The sequence below is a fragment of the Sceloporus occidentalis genome, unplaced genomic scaffold, assembly GCF_023333645.1.
Source record: "Sceloporus occidentalis isolate IW3139 unplaced genomic scaffold, rSceOcc1.0.p SCAF_210, whole genome shotgun sequence".
In the NCBI taxonomy this organism is placed as follows: domain Eukaryota; kingdom Metazoa; phylum Chordata; class Lepidosauria; order Squamata; family Phrynosomatidae; genus Sceloporus; species Sceloporus occidentalis.
The window spans coordinates 1,238,783-1,264,137 of record NW_028317190.1 but is presented as its reverse complement, the minus strand read 5'-3'; the positions used below and the strand labels follow the sequence as shown (position 1 = coordinate 1,264,137).

Genomic DNA, 25,355 nt, shown 5'->3' with positions numbered 1-25,355 from the left:
TATATGACTGCATTTTACAAGTCACTTTAATAGGCAGTTCTTTTGAATTACTTGTAATTTTTATGTTTTGCCTTTGAAAAATAATGTTCACTCTCATGTTAGGGAGCTTGAATACTGATTATGTTGTTTTATGTACCGTCAAACACCACTTTATGAGTCTGTGTATTGATAAAGACATTCTATAGTGGTTGGTTATAGTTAGTTATATAGTTGGTTTGGGGTCAATAACAATAGCAAAGGAGTTCTATTTTTTATTGTACTGGTTTCGTGTTTTCACTTGAATAACTCAGGTCTAAACAATGTCTGCTTCCTGCCAGATGAAACCAGAGAGGGGATACTCACACCTGCATATGTTTGTCTTGAAACAGAGGAGAGTGAAAACATGAGAGGTGAGGTCCTAAAACCAGTGCAGAAAATAGTTCAGAACATTTTGTATAGTTGTAAAGGTACAATGTAGATATAAGCCTTAGAACTGATAATCCTTAGAATGGTTAAAGTTCTGCTTGAATCTACACACAAAAAAACATAGGCGTAAAAATGTCTTTAATAGTAAAGCAGTCACAAGGTTTGGTTTTCAAACACAAAGGTGACCATCTGTTAAGGACAGCTTTGGCACCTTTTAACACCAGAAACTATAAAGATATTTGTAGGCCCTCTTCTCCCATCATAGTGAAGTAAATTGGATGGTGGTACACTAACTTTGTCCTTCCTCGAATAAAAGATTATAGGCAGAGAGGATTAAACAAAAGAAATTAATAAAAGAATATTAATTTAATATTTAAGTTGTGCTTTTTTTTTTTGCTTACCATTACCAAACATTATCCTGTCTAGTAACTGATGGTGCTTTTCTTCTTCTTGTTCCAAAAAAATTAACCTCAGTACTGTATAATAATCCATATCTATACAGGTGTTGATGACTCACTTCCCAATGTATCCCACTTTCTGGAAAGTAACAAGAAAATATCCCAGTACCCACTGCTTATATGCAATGTGGCCTTTGATTTATTCATATTTTTATTATCACTTTTATTTTTTTTTTCATTTTTAAAATGAAGACATGAAGAGTTGGGTTCAAAATGTTGGAATATAGTTATTCAATATGTAGAATGTTATATTGGATACATGATCTAGTAACTAAATGTTTGTTGAAGAGCAGTTAACTCTGTGGATACAGCTATTTATTTGGCCCAATATAAAGGCTTGGGGTATTGTCTAAATCCCTCAGCAGCCCCCTTGTTCATATCAAGGTAACATACTATATTTCTGTTTAGTTTGTTTATGTGTTAGATTTTCCAAGATAAAGGTGTAATGGTTGCCCATTGGAGGAGTCATTTTTCAAAGAATTATAATCTAAGGTAGCCTTAAATTTGTCTATGTGGTCTTCCAGCACAAACAATAGGCTGCATCATTAGTTACTGGCCAATGAGGAATTGTCCCTGAACACAAATCCTACAGACCTCCTATATCTTAATAAGACTGTGTTTCTGTTCCATACATACTTTGAAATCATATAGAATAACGTACAAATAACAAGTGATGGTCCCCCAAAAAAGCTACTATAGACATCTGGATAGAGATCTTACGAGAAATATGTCCCTAGTTATCCTGTTTATGGTTTTGCTGTTTTGCTACAGTTTGAGTCAATTGAATGAAGAGGAGTGGTTTGTTTTTTAATTTAGACTTTAATAAATTAATGAATGCTAAACTAGTTACTGTGATCAAGAGTGTCCAATATTATGTTCAAGAAGGGACACTTGCAACCCTCCTTGGTGGAATTTAGTATAATCAATTTGAAATCAGGTAGTTCACAGTTAAAGAATAAGTAAAACGGGATAAATGTCAAACAACAGAGAACATCGGCTATAATAGAGGAGACTGTGAAAGTGAAACAAAAAAGAAAACTTGGATTTTCATATAAAAGGGTTGGCAATTTAAAGCCACATTCCTGGTAACTTTTATTTCCTTTTTTAAAACAAAATCTTTTTTAGCCTTGACTCCCATCTGAAGTATTCAAGCAACTCACATACCACAGCTTAGCCATTACTGATCTTCAGTTAAAAAAATGAGGTTTGGGTGAAATGAAACATGAAGGACCAACCCTGGTGAGATATTCTTATATAAGAAGAATTGAGTTAGACCTTCATGATCTTAAAGATGAAAGTAAGTGTATACCAGAGACGTGGCTGAATCAATCAGAAATACTGCTTAATTTATCCTGGACCCACCAACAACTGATTTGTGAATAAACCCCACTGTCTTAGCGTAATTTGCCATCTTGAAATAATATTTTAAGAACCCATAATCACTAGGCTTGCCCTGCAGGGATACAGAATGCTGAATAATGTGCATCACTCATTTCAACAAATATAGAACAGCCTGTGATAGACTAATCAAGGAGGTAAGTAACACTGTTGGCAGAAAGCTAAGCAATTTTAAAAAATAGTATCCTCAAGAAATCTAAAATAGAAAAGCAGAAATTACAAAATACTGAAAAGTTCACTTATGATTTTAAACTTTAAGGATGCATTGCAGTGAAATATAGGCACACTTATGTTCTATGTTGAATATTACCTTTTAACAAAATTAAACTAAATGTAACGTTCGGAACATTTTACTGTATTGCTGCTAATTACACTTAGTTCAGAAATAATAATGAACTAATAATTATTTAAAAATGGTTAAAGCACATCAAACTTTGCCCTATTTTTATTTCTTGTTAAAAAATACTCATTGTGCACTCTAGTCATTTGCCATTTTTATAGTGATAAGTGTTGTTGCCATAGCAGCAGAGATATATGTATGTGATTATGTGTTTAAATGTGTTTAAATGTATTAGAAAAATGTGTGCCTACTTGAGTGTCTTTACAACATGCTAGAGCTTGGGAACTAAGATTTCATAGTTAAAATACTATATTTCCTGTGGACAGTCGGATCAAAGTTTCCCTTGTTTGGGTTTAACTGTGGACAGAGCATGACAACAAAAAAGAAGCGGCTTTGAAGAAAATTTGATTTATGTTTGGGGTGTAGAACCTCAAATCGATGATATATTGATTGGAGAGGCTACAAAGACAATTTAATCCACCTTTTCTCTTCCATTGATGTAATAATTAAGAATTATTTAAATAGTTATGAAAGAAATTACCAGGCACACTAAATATTACAATACAGAATATTTTTGTAGTAGTGTTTTTTTCTTAGGATATGGTTGGATGTAACATAAAGGTTTACAAAAAAGGGAAAATCTGAGTTCCCTTAAAATGCGCCTAAATGTGAAAAAAAGGCTAGTGTGCTACCCTCTATGTTAGATATATATTACATACTCTAGCACTATGCTAGCACAATGCTAGCACATACACATTTATGTCCACATACAAACGCAGAGAGGCGTCATGAGTTTGGTCTTAATCCAAAAAATGTTGAGCTAGGCAGCCTGTGCTGATCCCCAATGAACACTGAGAAGGTAGCCACCTCTCATTGGTCGTCCTCCCCAGCAGAGGGGAAGGATCCTCCCATGAGCATCCTAGTCTTTCTCTTGAGGATGTGTACTATCTGCCTCTCATGATTGGTTGCTTTGTGGAAATACCTCTGTTAGTTGCTTTATTTGTTCTGATACCTAATGTTTTGTTATTAATAAGTCAGCACTACTCTATTGGGTGGGAAAAGATGATGTCAGGTCCTTGCAAACAAACTGTATTACCTTCTCCACTGCTTCCTAGAATATTTCTGTTTCTATTCCCAAAGTGTGGTTGCTTTTGCCTATCTTCTTTATAGTCCCATTCCCGAAGGGCCTGAGAAGGACATCAGTATGACTGCCTAAAGACCCCTGTTTCCATTTACAGTACGATATACATGATTTATCATACTATAAATTGTATTCATATATACATCCATCATCTATGCATTGAAATGTTATTAAAATGTGTTAATTTTAGCAAAACAGGTAGAATCTTAATGATCTATAGACTATACATTTTGAGCTTGATATTATCCAAACTGGATGAGAAATGGAGAGGCACAGAGATCACTGTACATGTCTTATAGGATGAGGAATTGTGGAGTGGAAGTATATATCGAACAATTTAGTCCAAACAGGGCGAGGAGGGGAAATAGCAGAGCGTCTCTGAGGCTGATAGACAGGCGGCCAGCTGTGACCAGCTGTGGCAACGCTTTGAAGAAAGAAATGTCCTTTCAGTGAACAAAAAGTATATATAATATGAGCAAAAAAATGTTGATCAAGGGCATATTGTCCTTCGTGGATTGGAGCAGGACACCTGCTGATTTAAAATAAGTATTGAGGGGGAAAACCTAAATAGACAGTTTTGCCAGCCTTGACCAACCACCCGGCTGACTATTCGAAGGATACTTGTCAGTTAATCCTGCTCAGAACTGGATTAACTTTTCAAAGAAATACAAATTTCTGCAAGACTGTGCTGTATGTATTCCATGCAGGCGGATACCTTTATTTGAATGAACTAAAATGAACCTAAATGTGCCTTTGCTACAGAGATATGTTAGGAATCTCACAGAGCTCATGATGTGATCAGAAAATTGGGGGGTGACTATGACTTGAGCAGAAAGCACAAGACCCAGCTTGGCCCATTAACATGGGCATAAGGACCAAAGGGGATAAAGGAGTCCAATTCTCTCAAGATTACTACAAAGAGAACTATTAGCAGAATGTGATGGCACTCTATAAAACATACAATAACAACCCTCTATTATGTATGTTATAATATTATTATTAAATATGAGTGAGGGGTATTCAGTACTTCTCTTATTAGGCAGTATATCCTCAAACTTGCATTACTTAAAAAAAAAAAAAAATTATTACCATCTGTTTACCATAATATTCATGGGATATTCATATTATAAACATTTATTCCATAATTCAGTTGCTATTTTACTTGATTTATACAAACACATTGGTCATTCATTTCTTTAATTAATTTCTTTAATCATAAGTAATCATTTTATACCAGCATTAGGAAAGACTGAAATAGACATGTGAAAAGAACCATGCAAAATGTCTATTTATATGGGCTATGTTGTGTACTACAATTCCTCAGGTTTTTTCCTAATAATGTGGTATTTTTGCAACATCCATAAATTAATTAAAGAAACACTTGATCAGCAAATTGTCCTGTGATGGTTATAATTACCAGGGCCATTTCATTGCAGTAGAGATCCTCACCTCTCTGGCACTCAAAGGTTAAATTTGCATTACTATCAGGAAATAATACCCCATTTAAATGTAGCAAAACTTCCTACACATTTTGATTTGTTTAACAACATGTATATAACACAATGCAAGAGATTTACTGAGATCCTTCATTAAAAGGCAATTAAATCAATCATCACTGAGTCACACCAATTAATGCATGATGTTGGTATATCATTAGCAAACTAAATAATGTCTGAACCCTTTGAAGTTTGTATATTGTGATTCAATGTGTAGTAAGAATGATAAGACTGGTTTTTTTTACAGGAAAATAGAATATTTTTGAGTCACCAGAACCAATTTCATACATCTAGTTTGTCTTTTATGAGTAAATAATGAAATATATGATAAATGATGAATATTAATTTGGAAACTACAATGCACTAGGAAAATCTTGCAAGAATGTAAAATAAACATCAAATATAAGCCGCACTATATAAACAAATAAATATTTAAACCATCAACAAAAAAACAAATATTTTTAACAAAAAGAATTATGTTAAAAAGACCCCTCTATGGGTATTTATATGAAGTATAACATTAATGTAATTTAAGGATATTTATTAAAAATGTATCTGGGGCAAAAAAAAAAAAAGAGAAAACGCTATTGTTCAACCAAAATATAAAATATCCGTTGTGACAAGCATATTTATTATGCGTATTTTGGCTAAGAAAGTAATTATTTCCTGCAGTTAATACAGAATATTGCAAAAAAATGAGAATGCCTTAAAGATTCCGTTGGATTTACAGTGGCTGGAATTAATCTGGGAGCTGGTGAGAGCTTCCATTAAGACTCCTCCTTGCCTATTAAGTACATTTTTTTTCTATAATACCCTGGAGTTTGCCAGACCTTAGAGAGAAAAAATAAAACACAAAAAAGCGTTTGTATCAGCACCACCTTATGTGATGTTTGGATTGAGAGTTTTAAAATCGCCCTTAAGCCACAGTTTGTGGGATAGTTTAGAGTGAAAAAAATAATTATAACTATATATATACAAAATAATAAAACATATATATTTACACAATGTATGTATGGATGTATGTGTGTATTTGTATGTGTGTGTGTATATATATATATATATATATATATATATATATATATATATATATATATATATATATATACAATTTAAAAGCCCCGACATATTTATATTACATTTTATATATATTTATATCTTTACATTTTTATACATATATACCAAAAAATTAAACAAAATATTTATATTACCCTTTTATATATGTGTATGTATATGTATATATGTATATATATATATGTATATATATATATATATATGTATATATATATATATATGTATGTGTGTGTATGTATTCTTTATATTTATATATATAATATTATATGTCTGTGTGTGAGTTAATAATACATTTTCAAAGTTTATTAAATTGGAACCTGCTCTATCGAAATACAGTAAATCTCATGAAATTTCGTTTGACAAAAATACATTTCCAAGACGCTTGATTAAATAATCACTGTATATTAATCTATTTCTGCCTCTGCAGTACTCTCTATACACATATACACAATATAAAATACATTTGAATTTTTGTTTTCTTTTTTTTTTGTACTTTTACATTATTTTTTCTTTTCTCTGTATAGACACAGGAGGGGCATGTTACCCTTCTGAATACACACCTGGAGTGCTGGGGAACTGTTGGAAAAGTGTTTTTCCCAGCAGGAGGGAACTCACCTGCAAACAGAAAGACATTTAACTGCACACAAAGAGGAGGTGGCAGGTCTGCACATATTAATGACCCATTATGGGCAGGAAACCTCAAACAGGATAATCTATAACAAGGCAGTTTTTTAATGATTACAGTGCCAAACTAAATACATCATATACTGCAAAGGGGTCTCTATTACAAAAATATACTGTGCTTAAGTTTGAGGAGGCTGATTTAAATCAGAGGTGTAGTAAATATAAACGAACACAATTCCTGCTACTGTGTTTATTAATATTTATTCCATTTCCGAGGAAGCCGCTTATTCCGCGAAACCTGTCAAATTGTAAGGCATTACTATTGGGCAGGATCATCAAAAAATGGGGGCCTGACACGATTTTTCATAATCCTCAGAATCTACTGTTTTTTTGTATGCTAATACCTTTTATATTATGTTAAATAATATTTCAATAAATTGAGTTCCTTATGAGAGCCTCATGGCCATCATTGGATCAATTGATTATCCATTATTGTGGTATATGTTTTGGGGACACACCTAGGTATTAGTAGCTGTCAATAAAACATGTCACAGATATCTATGGTCATATGTTTCTAAAGATCCCTCTTTCATGTAAAGTTGTTAGGATTTAGGATGGTCATTATTCTGTTCAGTTCAAAAATCATTTGCTTGCTCTATGACATTTAATCTGAAACATGACAGCTATTAAAACATATACAAAAACATCTACTTTCTACACAAAAAGATTTATACCCGACAACCACTTCACAAAGTGATAACTGTTTTATTTTTTTAAGAAAATCCCTGTTATCATAATCTGGATGAGTGCTGATTCGCTAAACTTTAAAGCTTAACTAAATGCTTTAAAATGTTATATATGTCGGGTATAATAACAGGAATCTTAAACGAATGAATATATGTTCATATAAACTGTGCTACATAATATGAATTAGTTTTAACACCGATTTAGTATTTTTCTACAATAAACTTCTAGTATTAATACAAACATTCTTTTTTCTTTTTTCTGTTGTGGGTTCTGATAACATAGAGATCTTGGCATTGCTGAGAAAGAGGTGCTGCAGTATTAGATGTTCGGGTGTCTCTTGTTATTAAGTCAGGGGTATATAATGCCTGCAGCAGCTTACTTTCTTCTTAATTCTTTCTCCATTTTACATATCACCTAAAAAAAATCCCATAATTTCCACAGCAAAAGTGTCACATTCATTTCTCCTAAAAAACATATGGCATCAACCAACCTAAAATACAAGGACGTAAATAGATTAGGACTTTTTTTTTATTATATTTTTCCTCCTGGACCATATGATTTTCTGTAAACCTTTTTAAACTAAGAATATAAAGTGGTGACTGAATATAGTCTCATGAAGTATGTACAGTCCATAAAACCCAACAATTGATAATCTGATAATCAGGTACTTGTGGGGATCCCCCATACTTTAGAGGTTGCAGCATATAAAATGATTTAACAGACTTCCATTAGGAGTGTATAATCCTCTGCCAAAGCATCTGTGAGACATATGAATGTAAGGCGATTTTTTATTAATGGTTCATGAAACTAAACATCTAAATTGACTCTAGAAACTGATTTTAATAGTATGGGCATGGGCTTTGACTTAAAATCGGAATTTTAATAATATCAGAATTTTTATTATTATTTTTCTTATATTTTACATATTGTAGAGGTTCATGGACTGTTCTCTGCAAATACACATAAACATAGCTTTAACACCAAAGTATTATATTCTATTTTATGAATTTACATTTATTTGGAGTCTGTGTCTGATCAATTGCAATTGGATGTGCCTGGTAGATTTACCTGGAACAGTATTGATTTAGGAAGTTAAGACTGGAGGAAAGATCTGTGTATACAATATCACAATAAATGACATACGTGATAATACATACACTACTTGTACCAAAAATGTGTGTTATTAAAAAATTAAACCATAAGTAATTATATTCGATGTCACATGATAGGAATTTGACTTGGGTATATATGGAAATCCTGTAATTAACTGGAAATAAAATGAATAAGAAAAAATACACAAGCAGCAAGAATAAAATATGTTAGAGTTTTCTTTTCTTTAAAATGCCCCTTTTGTGAAATATAAAGCGTGTTTCCCAAACAATTCATCGTAATAAGAAATTCGTTTCTTTTTGCTTTTTTTAAGGGTATAGTTAATCAAACTGGCCAGCTGACAGGAGAAAAAAAGCTTCTGGATAAGAATTCATTGTGCCCCCCCCCCCAAATCATTCAATCCCTTTCTATTGCAGATTTAGTGGGAAATTAACGAGTGGCCCATATGATTTCCTAACAGGCGTTTATATTCGCCATTACTTTTATGTTAACAAAATAATTGCATAAAATGTGAGTGGGATCCCCTGATTCTATACACACCATCTGACAGTCTAAATTACAACCGCAGGACTATTACAGTGTAGCAAAGGGACCCTTAAGTACATTCAAAGGGGCAGAATTTGGGAGATTTGCTTCTTTTATTCTGTTTTCTGTGTCCTAAAAGGGCCTTTTATTCTAATGCGTTTCACAGATCTAAGCTTAATTAGCAAAAAATAAGCTGTTTATTTTTAAACCCCTGATGACTAGAATGTGCTGCCCCCTGTAATGGGCAACACTGCTGCTTCTTACGAGTTTTATATACGTGTGCATACAAGGCGAAATGCTATATACTGGTATTTACATTTTTGTCTGTGTATCCACACACAGCACACATATGCATTTAAGATCATCACATGTGAATATAAGTAAGTATAAAGAGTAAAGTGTAGGCTTTATACAGACTGTAAAAAACTCTCCTCTCTGTTGAGATGTTCTCACACCTTACTCATTGCTAAGTGCAGGGAAGACCACAATACAGGTTGCTTTAAAGGAAGACAAGGGAGGGTACTGTGTGGACTATATCCACCTACTCAGCATCAGGAGGGGCTTTCTTTTACTAATATCAGATAGTCAGCTGATCCTGTATAAACAATATCTTTAATTGTTTTCTCTTATTGGACTGCATATTCTAAAATTCTCCAATTTTAACGACATTCTTCTAGATTATTAATATTATTATTATGATTTTTATTATTTATGTTGGGAGTCAATGCTTTCTCGCAAATCCTTATTAACCCAAAGGGAACTTGAGGAACAATAAATCGCCTTTGCTTACATTTATTATTTTCAGGTATAATTTTTAAAACGCGGATTTTTCCTTACATATGCCATAGATTTGCCGTGCCAAACACACACACATATATATGTAATATATATATATATAGTGTGTGTGTGATGTGTGTGTATTATGGTGCGTTGTATACCAAATGGCATAATGTTACACAAGGCGAAACTTATTTATCGATAGCTGTAGTACAAGAAAAATCAATAATACAAAAAAACCCCCGGTATATATTGCTCATTTGCAAAACAAAGTATTCTCTGAGTTTGTATAGAGCAGCTGGGAGAGGGAAAACTATATAGGGGGGGTCATCAGCTGTTTTTGGGGTACACTAATATGTTACATATTGCTATTTGATTGGTTTCCCAATTGATTAGTGTAATAAATAATTGTGTAAATGTCAATTAACTTAAGGCTAGGTTTTTCTAGGTTGAGTTCTCAAATAGATTTGAATTTCGTTTACCCAGAAATGTATGTGGCATATACTACATATTTATCAATATAATATTTAATATGTATGTGTATTTATATATATATATATTTTTCTGCTTACGGAATACTAATTAACGTATACAGCTTATATTGTTACCTAATATAAAATACCTATTCTGTTATATAGTAATTCCTAAATTAATTTGTTTTTTAATTTTTAGTTTTAAAATTCTTAATTTTTTTGTTAGAGATAAATAATACAAATACATAAACACATAAACGAATTAATTGAAGAAAAAAATGTAGCACTTTAGTCCCTGAATGTCCTGATTCCTTAATACATCTGCCCATATTTGTCGAAAATGAATATTCGTTGTACATACATGCTATAATTTAAATAACGTTTCAACCAAGACAAAATTTATTCAAGACATAAATAAAACAACAGAATTGGAAAAAAAGTTACTACTAATTAGTAAATCCAGATCCAAAATAAATATTTGTTGTTGACTTTAAGGATTCACTTGTCGCCGTTTTTACATAAATTCAACATATAGAAACAATGGACAATTCCACTATAATTCGTTTTTTTCATTTACTGTTATTGAGTAATTTATATATTGTAATTGACGCAGCTCCTTTTTTAGTTCTTAAGTGGTGTAATTTATTTTATTTTTCTCCTTTCTTTCTTATTTATAAATTATTTTTTTATTAGAGGAAAAACACATGTATTTTCGAAAAAAAATCTGATGTGTGTGCTGTAGGGGTTAAAAACATGTTTAAAGACTTTTTTTGAACGATTTTAAGAAATGTGGGATATTTGTGAAGGAGCCTTATGTTCAACTGTTGAAATTATAGGTTAGCAACTTTTTAAAATGTCCTTTTGTTAGAAAATTATTTCTGCTTCACTTGTCTTTCTGATTCTCTCCCCCTTTCTTTCAAAAGCAAAATCATTCTAAAGCAATAGGATTGCCATTATTACAAGGAAAACGAAAGAAAAAAAGCAACTAGAAAAACAGGGAATACCTGTCAATCCCTAATCTACTAGTTATGTAAAATATTCTAAACGGAGTTACCTTTTGAAACTGCTAATGGAGAAAACATTTTTTCGGCTAATGGGTTAATCACAATGAATGCTATGCGAATTTATAACCCAGATGTATACCCGTATGGATCGAACTAAAAATGAAAGAGTTAAACAGTGGTCATTGTTCTGAATAAAGAGTCTATCATTGCAGCAAAACTCAGGTTAGTGTGTGCAAAAGAGATTGTGTTCATACAACTTCCCCAATCATTAAAGTGGTAGACACAAAAATTGTGCTAGACTCCTTTTAATATAATGATACATATTTGCCAAATCCAGGAAGAATCTTTTACATAGCAAGCAATGCACTAAGGCCAGAGTTATTCCAAACAGTCTTTAAAAAGATCTCTGTAAGGAGCTAGAGTCCATGGAATTTTTTCCTCCAATCTCTGTTTTCATTTTTGGGACAAGTTGTAAGAGAAAACAAAGTTTCACAGGAGTTCCTTGCTGGTAAATGCCCTAATTTTGAATGATAAAAGGGCACAGACTTGCTCTGAATGCAGAATCGTACCTAGAATTATAACCTATTTAATCACAGAAGAACCCCTACTGGCTTGGAGTTCACAATTGCATACAATACAGGAGATCACAGTTTTGAAGTCTAGCACAGATTAAAAAACACATATTTACCATTTATATAAGACACACACTGATTGTCTTTTAAAAACTACATATTGAATCCTTATAAACATTATTATTATTTCTGTTTAAATAAAGTAGTGCATCTAGGACAATCAGTAGCACAAGTCATTTAGCCCCTGAAATGTTCACAGTGCCAACACAACAGTCATGAAGCAAGCATGAGCTGCACCCTCTAAGAACTGGCCATTCCATTGGTTTAACCAAGAGCTGGCTAACACTGAGCACCTCCTGGTGCAAATTACCCCCACCCCAGCTTATAGATATTCATATTTAACAGCCTGAGATCGAATGGTCTCCTTGATTCATTTCAAAGTTTCATCCACAATTTGCTAAAACTATAATCACAACTGTATATGTTCTGGTCACTGGATAAATAGAAAGGTCTTTTCCACAAAATGGGGAGTTTTTGAGATCCACTGGGAAGCCTGGGGGTTTATGTTCATAAAATGAAGGAAATGTCTTTTGTTTCTCATTTTCTCTTTTTTCTTCAACCAAGACCTGGCTAGGTCTGGAAAGTCTATGTTGTGTGTCACCGAAAATGTTTCTCTTTTGCTAAAAGTATCTTCACAAAACCTGAAACTTCCAAGATGATGTCTGGTCTTTATAATCCAAACAGTCAGCATTGAAGTTTAGCTTCCAGGAGGCTGTTTGGTCTTTGTAATCCAAGCAATCAGCAGTGGTGTTAAAACCCAAGCTCGAGGCTCCATAGGCCTGAGAGGACAGAGAAGCTGGGGACTGGTTGAGATGGCTGGTTACTGTGTTGCTTCCCATAGGACTTAGAGCAGCTCCCGGTCCAGGAAGCTGATGGTGCATAGGGGTCAAGTAAGATCCACAATCCATTCCCCCAAAATAGGACCCTGAGGTGCCATAACCCTGGCCATATGCTGGTGCCTGGGTGTAAGTCATAGGATAGGACCTCTGCATGCATGAAGATGATGTTGATAGGGGATCAGACAGAGGAGAGATAGAGGCTGGACTCCAGATGGACACGGGAGCTGTGCTGCTGGATATAACTGGCACAGATGTGCTGCATGGAGGGGTAAATTGCCCACTTGTGCCGCTCTCTGAGCTGACCTCCCTGACCGGAGAAGGCTTCTTCTTAGCCGGCCGTACTTTGCTCTGCCCTCCGTTTTGTTGCTGCTGTTGTTGCTGGCGGCATTTTGCTCGGCGATTTTTAAACCACACCTAGAATTTAAAAGCAGCTTTTATTAAAATATAGCAATTACATGTCCCACCTGGGGCAAAGAGGCATGCAAGCACTACTCACACTACCTGCACCAGCACTTAACCCTTTAAAGAACTTTAAGAAACAGACGTCATGCAGAACCCGGCACAAGGTGTGAGGGGCAGAGGGGTAGGTGAATATTCTGGCTTACCTGGACTCTGGACTCAGGCAGATTGATCTTGAGAGCTACTTCTTCTCTCATAAAGATATCAGGATAACGAGTTTTGGCAAAAAGAGCTTCCAGGACATCCAGCTGAGCTCTGGTGAAGGTGGTTCTCTCCCTTCTCTGCTTCCTAGGGGTAGCTAAAATAATTTATCGGTTAGTGGACTGGCCGAATTTTTCACGAATTGATGCAAAACAAATCAGTCAAGGTAGTATGATATATATATATATATATATATATATATATATAGATAGATAGATAGATAGATAGATAGATAGATAGATAGATAGATATCGTCATGTCCAATAAAACTTTAAACCACGATAATATGTAAAACAATATTAAATTACTTGAAATCTTTCATGATGAACAGATGAGCAATTAACATTATAAAGAGAATTTATCTCGAATAGCATCAAATTAATTATGAAAGTTATATTAATTAACATCCTTGCCTTACATCCACTTAATAGCTACTAGTTGATATCGTAAAATTAAGTCAAGTCAGAAATAAATGAACTTAACAATTATTGGGACATTAGCTTCATCCCTTGCTTCAGTAGGCTGTATTTTCGAATCGTTACTGGGGTGGTACTTGATTAAAGCAAAGTACAGTTTGGGGACTTCAGTAGGTGATGGACCCTCAGGAAACATACATTTCAACAAAACTTAATGAAAAGTCACCTTGTGTTTGAGTAACTATTAATAATCGTATTACCACAATCAATTATATGCCTCAGTCACATTATGTTAATAAAATATCTTATATCAATTTGATAAATATCAAGAAATCAGGTTTAGGTGGAAGCATTCCTTACCAGGATATCCCACGGAAGGATGCAGTAAATCCATCCCAGAAGTAGTCAGGCTTAGCCCATTGACTGCATAAGGTGGTTGCTTGAGATAAGACATCATGCTAATATTGTACTGTGGATAAATCGCAGCAATCTGGAATCCTGGTTGTGAATGAAGACTTCTCAGCAGCCCTGTCCTTTGCTCACTTTTTCTTCCCAAATCAGTAGCTCTACAAGCGAATGGAGACTGATGATTAACCAAGTTAAGGGTTCTTGGAGGCAGATCCTGTTCCCCAATTATAATTTATCTTTGATGACTTGCTAGTGGAGCTCAGGAGCTGGTGTGCATGCTCTTAAAGGACTCCTAGACCTCCAGCTGCCTTGTTGATCATGGGGATGCTCACTAGATAAACGTGTCCTAAAAAAAGTTACACCCCATCAACACAACACGCCTTCCACAGCAACAAATGCTTACACCCAGCTCCCACTTCCACTCATTTGCATAGGATCCATTGGTTGGTACTAGCTAATTGTCTCAAACAAAACCTGATTGAGACCATTTTCAGAGACAAAGAAGGCATTGGCTAAATAAATAGGAAAGATAACAAAGACATTTCTTTAGAAACAAAGAAACAATTCAGGAAACCAATCTCTGCCCAGTCTGTTAGCCATTAGAAAAAAACACACAATTTGGAATTATCCTTCAAGGCATTTAACACAAACCTTTGTAAGAAGAAACTGAGATTTAACAAAAAAAAATCTTATGTGGATTGGAAGTTTTTATTAGACAAAAAAAATCTGATGTTCTATCATATTCTAAAGAACTAGCCATCATTTTCACCTAATTAGTGCTATCGCTAATTAGATTTCTAGGTAAGTAACTGGTTTATTGGGGTTTGAAAAAGTGTTGATTATATGTGTAAAAGGGCAAAGTTAAACAAACAACTCCTTAAGTTCCAATTAAGAAACAATCAAACATTTCAGACAAAGTCCACATTCCACACCTGAATGGATACACACTGAGGTGAAGATTCATTGTAATTTCATTAACTCATTTAAAGAGCCAACATACACATCAACACTTGCACCTTTAGGAATAAACAACATTTGTCTCTTCAAAAAGCAAATTACTTTGATTCTGAAGTTCATAGATAAACCTGGGTTCCAGGTGCAAGGAAGTATAGGAAATATTTACAGAAATAGCAAAGTAGCTTAAAACTTAGGAAATTGTATTATAGGAATACTGTTGTTTGACCTATATATTTTTTTTCCCTTTACGCAAATACAATGATTAATACAGATAATGCATTGTATCTGTCTCATATATGATAATGTTGTAAATATATTGTTTAAATGTTTTGCACTCAAAAATCTAGAAGTTATTCATTATATGCATGATTCATAATTATATTTTTTTGTATTTTTTTGTTCATAGAATGGCAGAAAAGTCTACAATTGTTTGCTATTTCGAATAGAATCCATTTTAGTACACACATTTTAATTTATATTCTAGCTCAACAAAAAATCAGACCTCAGAATTATTATAATAAAGTATTTTGGATTTTTTTTTTTTTTTATGTTAACCATTAAAATAATCCAATGTTTCAAAGCCTTAATTACATTTTACATTTTAGGGACCTATATTTTTTCATTCTAGAGTTTACTTTGTTTTCCTAAATTTGTAGTAGTAACTTGTTAAAATAACTTGGCATGTCTTTTGACTTTGAAAATATCAAAGTTTTTTGTTTTTACTTATTGAGGTGCATTGGCGAAAAAAATATATACGTGTTAGTTATTATTAACGTGAATTTTAACCATATTTTAAACCAATAAAGCGCATTTATCCGGCAATTATAGGAGTTAAAATCATGATTGCGTTTTCTCTTTGTTCTAGTACTAAAAATCTGGAATCCTTACAGAAAGACACCCCCCCCAAACACACGCCATTAGGAGTATTTTTGAACAACGGCTCCACAAGCACAATCTGTCACTATTTCTCCTTAAACATCCCATCTACCAGTTGCTCTGCACCCGTTCAATAATAATTACCTCGTCCAAGAATTAATTATAATAAATGTTTTCTTGATAAATTAACGAGATAATCTGAGTGGCACAAGTTCCTTAATTACAGGACGCGGTTACAGAACTCAGCAGAGCATTTGTGTTGACTAATTTTCTGCATGATGGAAATGAAACAAAACCTATATAGTCTGACATGCTGTTTATAAGAGAGAAAAGAAGAAAATAACGGGCGTTAGTCTACAGAGAAAGTTTCAGGCTCGTAACGACTAAGCGCTAACGAGTTTGGAACAAGAACATAATTATTTTGTCAAAAATTAATAATGCCTAATGAGTATTATCATCATTTAAATTGGTGAAATTGCTGGGTGTTTGTTTTAAATTTAAATTAACATTTTTGTATCTATGAATTTTCTGCTTATTTTTACTTCTTAATATTATAAACTGCAAACTGTGTTTAATCTCTCTCTCTCTCTCTCTCTCTCTCTCTCTCTCTATATATATATATATATATATATATATTATATTTGCATATTTTTATTCATCACGTATATATATTTTTTTCACATCAAAACCATTTAAAAACGAAGGTTCGCTAATTGTGAATTTTCTCATTTTTTTAATGGTTTGTTTGATGGGATATGTGTATTTCAACGAAGAAATATTAAAGCCCGAACATGAAATTGTAATAATAAAGGTTTGGTGCTCATAATTTAGAAACAAATATATGAGTTTTTAATAAGTCTTCCTAGAATTTTTTTGAACGAATTCAATGGTAACGTGTATAATTTAACATGCATAAACATAATACAAAGCATCGACTGTGTAATTATTTGTTGTTCAATTAATTCATAGCATCTGCTGTCACCAATAACATCTGTCACTATGATAAACAATGTTAAAAAAATCTTCTTTAGAATAATTAAAACCCAGAAATATGAAGAATCCAGGGACTTTAAGTCACTGGGTATTGTGGGGTTGAGTTCATAGTCTGTTTGAAAAATGATTTGTTCTTCTCGCAAGCTATCGATTGGAGTCTGGGTAGAAATCTGTTTGTCAATAAATGGGAAGCTTGCTTTATAATTCCACTTTTTTTTATCACAATTATCGGTTTGCAATCATAGGCAAGCTACGAATTTCTTAAAGTTTTTTTGTGTGTGATCTTGGGAAGGAGAAAAAAAACCCTTACACACCCCTTCAACCCCCTCCAACACACAGAAAAGACTGAAAAAATTGGGATGAGGGTCCCGCCTTCCCAATTATCTGGTTTACTGTGTTGGGAGTGAATGAAGACACAGAATTAAGTAAACCAAAAGAATTCACAACACCAGCCTAAATGTATGCTGTGCTCCTTCTTATACACTATTAGAAAATATGGAATAAATACTTAATAAAACCTAAAAATATACATTCTTAATATATCTTAGTAATAGTTAATTACATATTAACTACAAATTACATACATTTGCAACCCAGCTTCACTTTCTTGCTTAGAAGGAGGCTATAACCTATATAAATCTTAGATACATAAGCTAAATGTGATTTGTGACAAACTCAGAGGACAACAATGGGAGAAAAAATATCAAATTATTTTTTTATTTAAAAAAACTCGAAAACATTGAATGCTTACCTCTAAAACGATTTAGGGGTACAGTTAGATATCCGTTTTCCTGTAACAAATCGAAAGAAGTGGGTTAAAAACACTCTGCCTCTCTTCAAGCTTCTTGGCATAAACTAAGCAAACTAGGAGTTTAAGGAGATGTGTTATCCCTTCTTGAACGACATACAAAGGAACATTGGAGGAGGATCTTGTGGATTTCTGGTAAGGCAGTAGAGGCAGCTTGTAGCTGGAGGTCTCTCCCTCTCTCCTGAACATTTGCAGGGAAGGCTCCTCTGGCAACTTTTTGACGCAAAATCTCCAGCCAATGGCAGAAGGAACATGATTGACACTTCTAAGCCACAAGGAAAAATAATAAATAAACACAACAGGGGAGGGAAGCAGGCCACTGCTCAACCACAAGGACAAGCAGGAAAAACATACTGCCTCCTAGCACAATGTATTTACAATCCATCAGGCGATATATATATGCGTGTGTTAGTATGTGTATGTGTAAGTATATGTACGTGTAGATATATATATATATACACAATAGATAGATAATAGGTAGATAATAGGAACATATATATAGATTTATAATAGGCAGACCCTAGATTTATATGTGGATTTCATAGAAAGATAGATAGATAGATAGATAGATAGATAGATAGATAGATAGATAGATAGATAGATAGATATAGATAGCAAACTGTGTCTGATAAAATAAATGTACAAGGAGATGATTGAAGGGAGAGAGGAATTTTAAGTGAAGCCAACATGTCGAGTAGAGCACCAGTGTATAATGTATAATAGCAGGTAAAAGCACCTGGATTAAAGGCATTGGGGCAGTGCAATGGAAGAAAAGTGCCACTGTAGTGTTGCTGTATTACACCTTTTGTGTATAATGCAGATGAGTTTTAAGCAATTATTGCAAACATGAATGAACACATATGTTGGGAGGGGAGCATTGGGGGTGAATGGACAAACAATTAAAATGGGTGCTGTGCCCCCGCAGAGCCCACATGGCTGCTTAAACATGCAGGTAACTGCAGAAACCCCATAGACTACAGAAGAAAACACCAGAATGGGAATAACCTCAGGTTTAACCAGGCAACAGCTTATACAAGGAATAAAATGAATAATTTACTGTATACAATAAAATGATTTAACACATTACACAATAAAACAAGAGGGTCTCATTCCTATTTCGCAGAGAGGGTTTCAGACAAAATATAGATTATTCGACTCCAGATGACTGTATGTCAATTGGCTTCTCAAATACACAGAAAAACATCATTATTAAAGTGTTCAGAACATTATACTGCACTAAGTTTAACGAGGTACAATAATTTGCTTGTCAAGTGATAACATTTCCCCACTCTTTATTTATTCATATTATTTGTATTTCAGTGGGTAGAGAGCAGTGTGAAAAATGTGTTGTCCCCCCACCCCAATTTTTATGATAATGATGCTATTCAGGGTAATATCCATATATATATATATATATATATATATATATATATATATATATATAAAATATCCATATCCAAAACTTGTTTAAGCAAATATATTCTTTGAAGCATTAAATAGTTTATTTTTATACATACGGAGGAGTATATGCATAAAATATAATAAAATGTTTTTTCCTCAATGTCAATATGTATTTTTTTCTTCATAACAACGAAACAAAATGACAAAAATGTATTTAACTAAAAAATACAAATGCGTATTACACATATACTATTAACAGCAGTTTTGAGGGTGTAGCTTAAATCAGACACTCTACAAATGTTTTAAAATAATGACACGCGTGGGAATCCAAAATGTATTTTTAAAAAAAGACTATATTTATTTATCTGTATTTTAAAGCCTCCAGTGTATTGGAGAATGGGGTGGAGGCAAGAAGATAATCTGTGATTTCTCCACCAGTTTGATAATAAGTTTTGTTATATCAACATGGCCGATAAAACAAGTTGAAGGGATGGACATTTACCTAAATAAACAGGGATCTCTTTATATTTCTCATCCACTTCAAATGTCTAAAGTAATACTGCTATGATTTTGTCACGGTTTGGTAAATTTACCCCTTTAAGAGGCTTTCATAAATCCCAAGAACACACCTTCAGCCAGATTTGAATATAGATTTAGGTTTTAAACCCCAGAAGCTGGGGAACAGCGATTTATCAAAGAGAATGTCTCTTTAGTAGAGAGCTGTGTGCTGGAATGACTCTGCAAAGATTGGAAAAGGAAAGGAAAAATACTTTTCTTCTAAAGGAATTCTGCACTCTTTTATTTGTTAGCTTTTTTTATTCTTCTTCTCAAGCAAAGGAGGAAAAACGTTATTAGATTAATCTGCATCTCTAAAGAAACCTCTTCAATATTTTGTCCAGAGGACATTTGAGACCAGTTTCCAACAATCGAAGGGTCCAGTATGTTGGAAAATATTTTTGGGGTATATATGTCTAGCTTCAGAACTTCTGTAAGTCGAAATCAACTCCAGGCAATTTTGTTAAAAGATGCACTGTTTTTAACCTGTGATATAATGTATATTTCCTATTTAATTATATTGTGATACAAAATGCAATGTCTGGTTATGGGGAGACCATGTATATTGTATCGTTTTTAGACTAATATTAATTCCCTGTATGGATAGGTGTCTTTTTCTTCAATCATCAATATTTACTAAAATAAATATAATCTAAATAGTTATTTGCAAAAAGCACTTCATTTTCGCAGCGATTTTTGTTGTACGTTGACTTTTAGGAAACTCTCCAGTTTTCTAAGTGCCTTCTTATATTCTGTTCTGATGATGGTTAAAATAAGATCACAAACCAAACTCAGAGTTTATAGGTTTTACCTATCAGAGGCTGAGAATGAAACACATAAATTCAAAGCAGGTTGTTGTGACATCAAATGTATCTATCTATCTATCTATCTAGCTTTTTATCTATCTATCGATCTATTGATCTATCTATATCTGCTGTCATTGATGGGAGGCATTAAGAGACTATTAATTGTGTAGAATAGGTATATTGAGTTCCTCTGTATGTCATTGCAAACTCTGTGTTATAGAATACAAACACAGGACAGATGCCATTTGCACACTGAAATCTCCAGACGTGTTTTTTACACACAGCCCAGCAATGTTGTTAAATCAGATGTTAATTCAGTTAAAAATTATAATCTACCCCCAAAATACCGCAGCCAAAATATTGAAAAACAAATTATTGCAAGAAGTGATACATTGTTACTGTATTCGGTTCGGTATTTGTAAATTCGTTACTAATTTGGGCGATTACAAAAGAGATCTTAACTGCAGTATGAAAACAGCTATTCATCAGTTGTTATTACATTGGTTTCATTTTGTAACAAACTAAACACTCTAAGCACATTCTAGAAAATAAAAATAAAATAAAAGTGATATTTCATGATAGAAAATTCTCCCTTGTCTGTAAAAACCACGCTTCTATCCACAGGACAAAAGGAAAAATCTCAGATCGCTGGCTTTAATATATAGACAAAAAAACAGAGAGAAAACTTTAAAAGAGAAGTTTATAGTTTGGTACAGCTGATTCTATCTATCTATCTATCTATCTATCTATCTATCTATCTATCTATCTATCTATCTATCTATCTATCTATCTATCTATTTCCATCCACATAGTGTGTCTGAGATTGATTAGAACAATGTTCCAGATCGGCTGCATTGTTAGTTAAACCCTTTAAATCTCTGAAAGATTATTTATCATAAATCCAAGTTTTTTTCCTTTAGATAAATCCTAGTGCAGTATTAGTCTGTTGAAGACAAATTGACAAAAATAACAAATATAACCATCTTCACTGAAAAATATGACATAATGTGGATGGAAAGAAGATTACACACTTTACTCAAGATAATTAGTAATGAGAAGCAGACTGGTGCTTTTAGCTGTAAAAGGGTGCTTGGATGTCAGTATAAAGTAACATATCATAACTGACAAGTGATGTATATTAGATACAGAGAGACATACATTGGTTGCTGTTTCTGTTTTAATTGGTATGACTTTAAAACCCAATACACCACCAGGTTCTTAGGGTATTTTATACACCTTGGAGGTCAGCAAAGTTAACCTCTTTTATGATAATAGACATCACTTTCATTTATGAAAACAAAGACAATAGCTCAATTTAGATAAAGGCAAGACTGGGTCTTTTAAATCATCAAAATTGAAGCATTTTAATCTGTTGCTCTTAATCAAATTACTAGTTTGAAGAGTTCATCTTTTTTAGAGCATTATGCCTTTTATTACATGACCTTGATAGAAACATGCATAACCCTTTTATACCATACAAATAGTGATATCCCTTTAGTGTTTATGGTTGTCAGAAACCCATACATTTAGTTTAAACAGATGCATGGGAAACCCAGTAAGAGAGAGGCCACATTTATTTTAGATATACTTTATAACCTTTTATAACAAACCAGCAGGTAGAAATCTCCGTTCCTGGAATCATAGAGAATATAACATGGTATAGGAACTCACCCCGATGATTGAACCAGACTGAAATTACTTCTCACAGACTGGCTTAGTGTCCCAGAGAGAAGGAAAATCAGGTGATCACAAGTTCTCAGATAGCCCCTGACACTGTGTTGGCTTTGACAGTCTTATTTTGAAAATGTATATATTTTATAGTTTATTAAACCCACTGTAAAAATTGTTCACCCTGATACTGCAATTATTTACTAATGCAGTTATAACATCTGACACTAGGTTCAATGTACCAGGGAGCCCAAGTAATGATTCAGTTACTCCCATGCAGGTTCTTACTTTGGGGTCACTGAGCCCAGGGGTGTTCTTCTGGAAAGTTCAACTGGAGTACAGCATTTTTTCTAAGACAATCATGAGAAATTGAATACATTGTCTTCTTCACCTGTTTGTCTTTTAATGCAAATCGTAATGGGAAATGTAAAATGAAAATTGTGTTATTGAGCAAACATATAGCAGAAGCACCCAACACTTATAGAGCACTCATCCTATGAAGAGTTCTGCATTTAATACACTGCTTTGATTCTAAGATATAGGGTATGTTCCATGAGCCATCTGGCTTCAAATATGTTTCTTATGAGTAGTGTTTATTGAAAATATTTCAGCATATTCAGTAGATCTGTCCAATTGGGAGACAAATCAGACATTTTGGATGGCTTGTTGCTCACTAGCCTAAAGAAGGGAAAGAGGAGCTATGTTTTGGCAACTGACTGTGATGGAGTGATCTCTTATTGTAACAGGCCACACGACTAAGCACAGTAAAATCGAATGTGGAAAAGTTTTCAAAGGTTATTCATTACCTTAGCTATGTGGTTCTGAAATAGCTGTTTTGACATCAGAAAGACATTTAGAAGGCAACCACTATCTGTGTTCACTAAATTATCTCTGTTTGAGGACATTCTAAGTGTAAGTTTTGTTTGATAACAGGACAGTTTTCAGTTCATTTACTATCTGGTCTAGAGTATTTGTAATCATTAGTGCATCTTGTGTAAATGCTTTTTTCTTGTGATGATCACTTGTGGCTTTACCAGGGGCATCTTAAAACTCTTGACCACAGAAATATCTATTAAGAGAAGGAAATAGGCTGACAGGCTTCTGAGATTACTTTTTTCAGGATGCACCATTAACTCATATCAAATTGTTTCAAATTGTAACTTTAGAGATAGGTAGTCTCCACTGACTTATCCCCAAAACAGTCCAACATGGGCACATGCTGAGTAGTAAACTATTTACTTAATTGTACAGACTATTTCTGATGCTAAGAGAACTGATGTTGTTAGAGTACAGACAAGTTAATGTAAGGTTTAGCCAAGACCAGCATCTCATGATGGACTTTTACACACGGCTCTGGAAGGTCCTTTCTGCCTGAAGGAACCCTGTCAAATTCAGCTGCAGAGTTCATGAGGGTTACACTGTAGCTCCCCTTTGTCAAAATGTGCATTGATCATTTTAATTATCATCTCAGCAGAGATGTTGGGGCATCTCGGGGTTTTGTGAATACTTACCGTTATGTATACAGATGGCTGAAAACCTTTGGGTTTGATATGGAAATTATTTATAAATATTGAACATGAAAATTTGAACTAGATAATTAGACTCTTGGCACAAACTCCATTGTCTGGAGCATCACTTTGAGAGTAAACATTTTACCCTGAAGTGTAATGTCCCATGTTTAACATCAACAGAAATCAACAGTCTAAAAGATGGACTGATCATATACTCTCCAAGCTGCACAGAGACATGGGGCAGGTGGTGATATCTCTGTAAATATCATGTTCTCAGTGATGGGAATACTATGTGTTCACCTAAGTTCAGTATACTGTTGTATTAATTTTCCCATTTAAGGAAACAGTTAATTTCCCTTTCCTTTTTCCTTTTCTCTTTTCTTTTCCTTTGCTCTTCTTCCAATTAAATGACAACAGGAAATGATGCAGTTAAAGGTCTTTATTACATTTCATAACATGAGTGCAACATTATTTCTAATTATGTTTCCTATGTAATTAAATAAGACATTATACGTAGCATTTTACAGAGGGGAAACACACCATTGAGAAATAAGAGGCATTGCAAATGTAAACAGAGTAGGACAGAAGGAGATGAGCGATCTGCTCGCTAGAGCCTACAATCACGTCTCATTAATCCCGTACACTGGAAACTCTTCCAAGGATCATAACCATTTGTATATCCGTTGTTCCATTTGTATTTGTTGTATAAGAGTTTACGTAATTCATCCCTAATGCTGCTCCAGAAATATGTGCCTTTTCCACGTTAACATCTGAAAATGTAAAATATATTAAGGCTGACAGAATGTAGATAGAAAATATAAGTCTTGTATGTAGGACAATTAAACATAGCTTACACACGTCAACATTTAAAAATGGAATGTAAAGAACTCATTAACTTAATTGACAATGGATCTGCTAAAAAGGGAGTTATGGTACTAAGTTTTAAAGCAGAAAACAGCAGCCATGACAGTGGGTCCTACAAAAGTCTTTCTTTGATAAGGTTATAGCCACATCTATCAAGACAAAGTAGAAGCTACCCACTGAAATTTAAACTGCATTTAAAAATCCAATGGGTGTCCACATGAATGAGACAACATATAACTTTTGCCAGTTAAATATGGCCATAAGATTTCAACAAAGCCTTCGGTTAAGAGTTTCAGCTATAAGGTGTATACAATAGAAGGATCTCATTCATATATGTTAGCCCATCCCCCCAAAAATACAGTATAGTCTAATATGCAGCAACTGTGTTAACC

The 25,355-nt window shown here is 33.6% G+C and overlaps 1 protein-coding gene across 1 annotated transcript; it reads right to left on the bottom strand.

The window, feature by feature from the left end:
* Window positions 1-12,833: 12,833 nt before the first annotated feature.
* On the bottom strand, window positions 12,834-14,573 carry LOC149277559 (homeobox protein OTX2-like). Its single transcript, XM_089502755.1, has 3 exons — window positions 14,477-14,573; window positions 13,646-13,797; window positions 12,834-13,454 (listed from the first exon to the last, which is right to left on the bottom strand). The coding sequence occupies exons 1-3, from the start codon at window positions 14,571-14,573 to the stop codon at window positions 12,834-12,836; spliced, it is 870 nt and encodes a 289-aa protein (XP_089358881.1).
* Window positions 14,574-25,355: the final 10,782 nt, after the last annotated feature.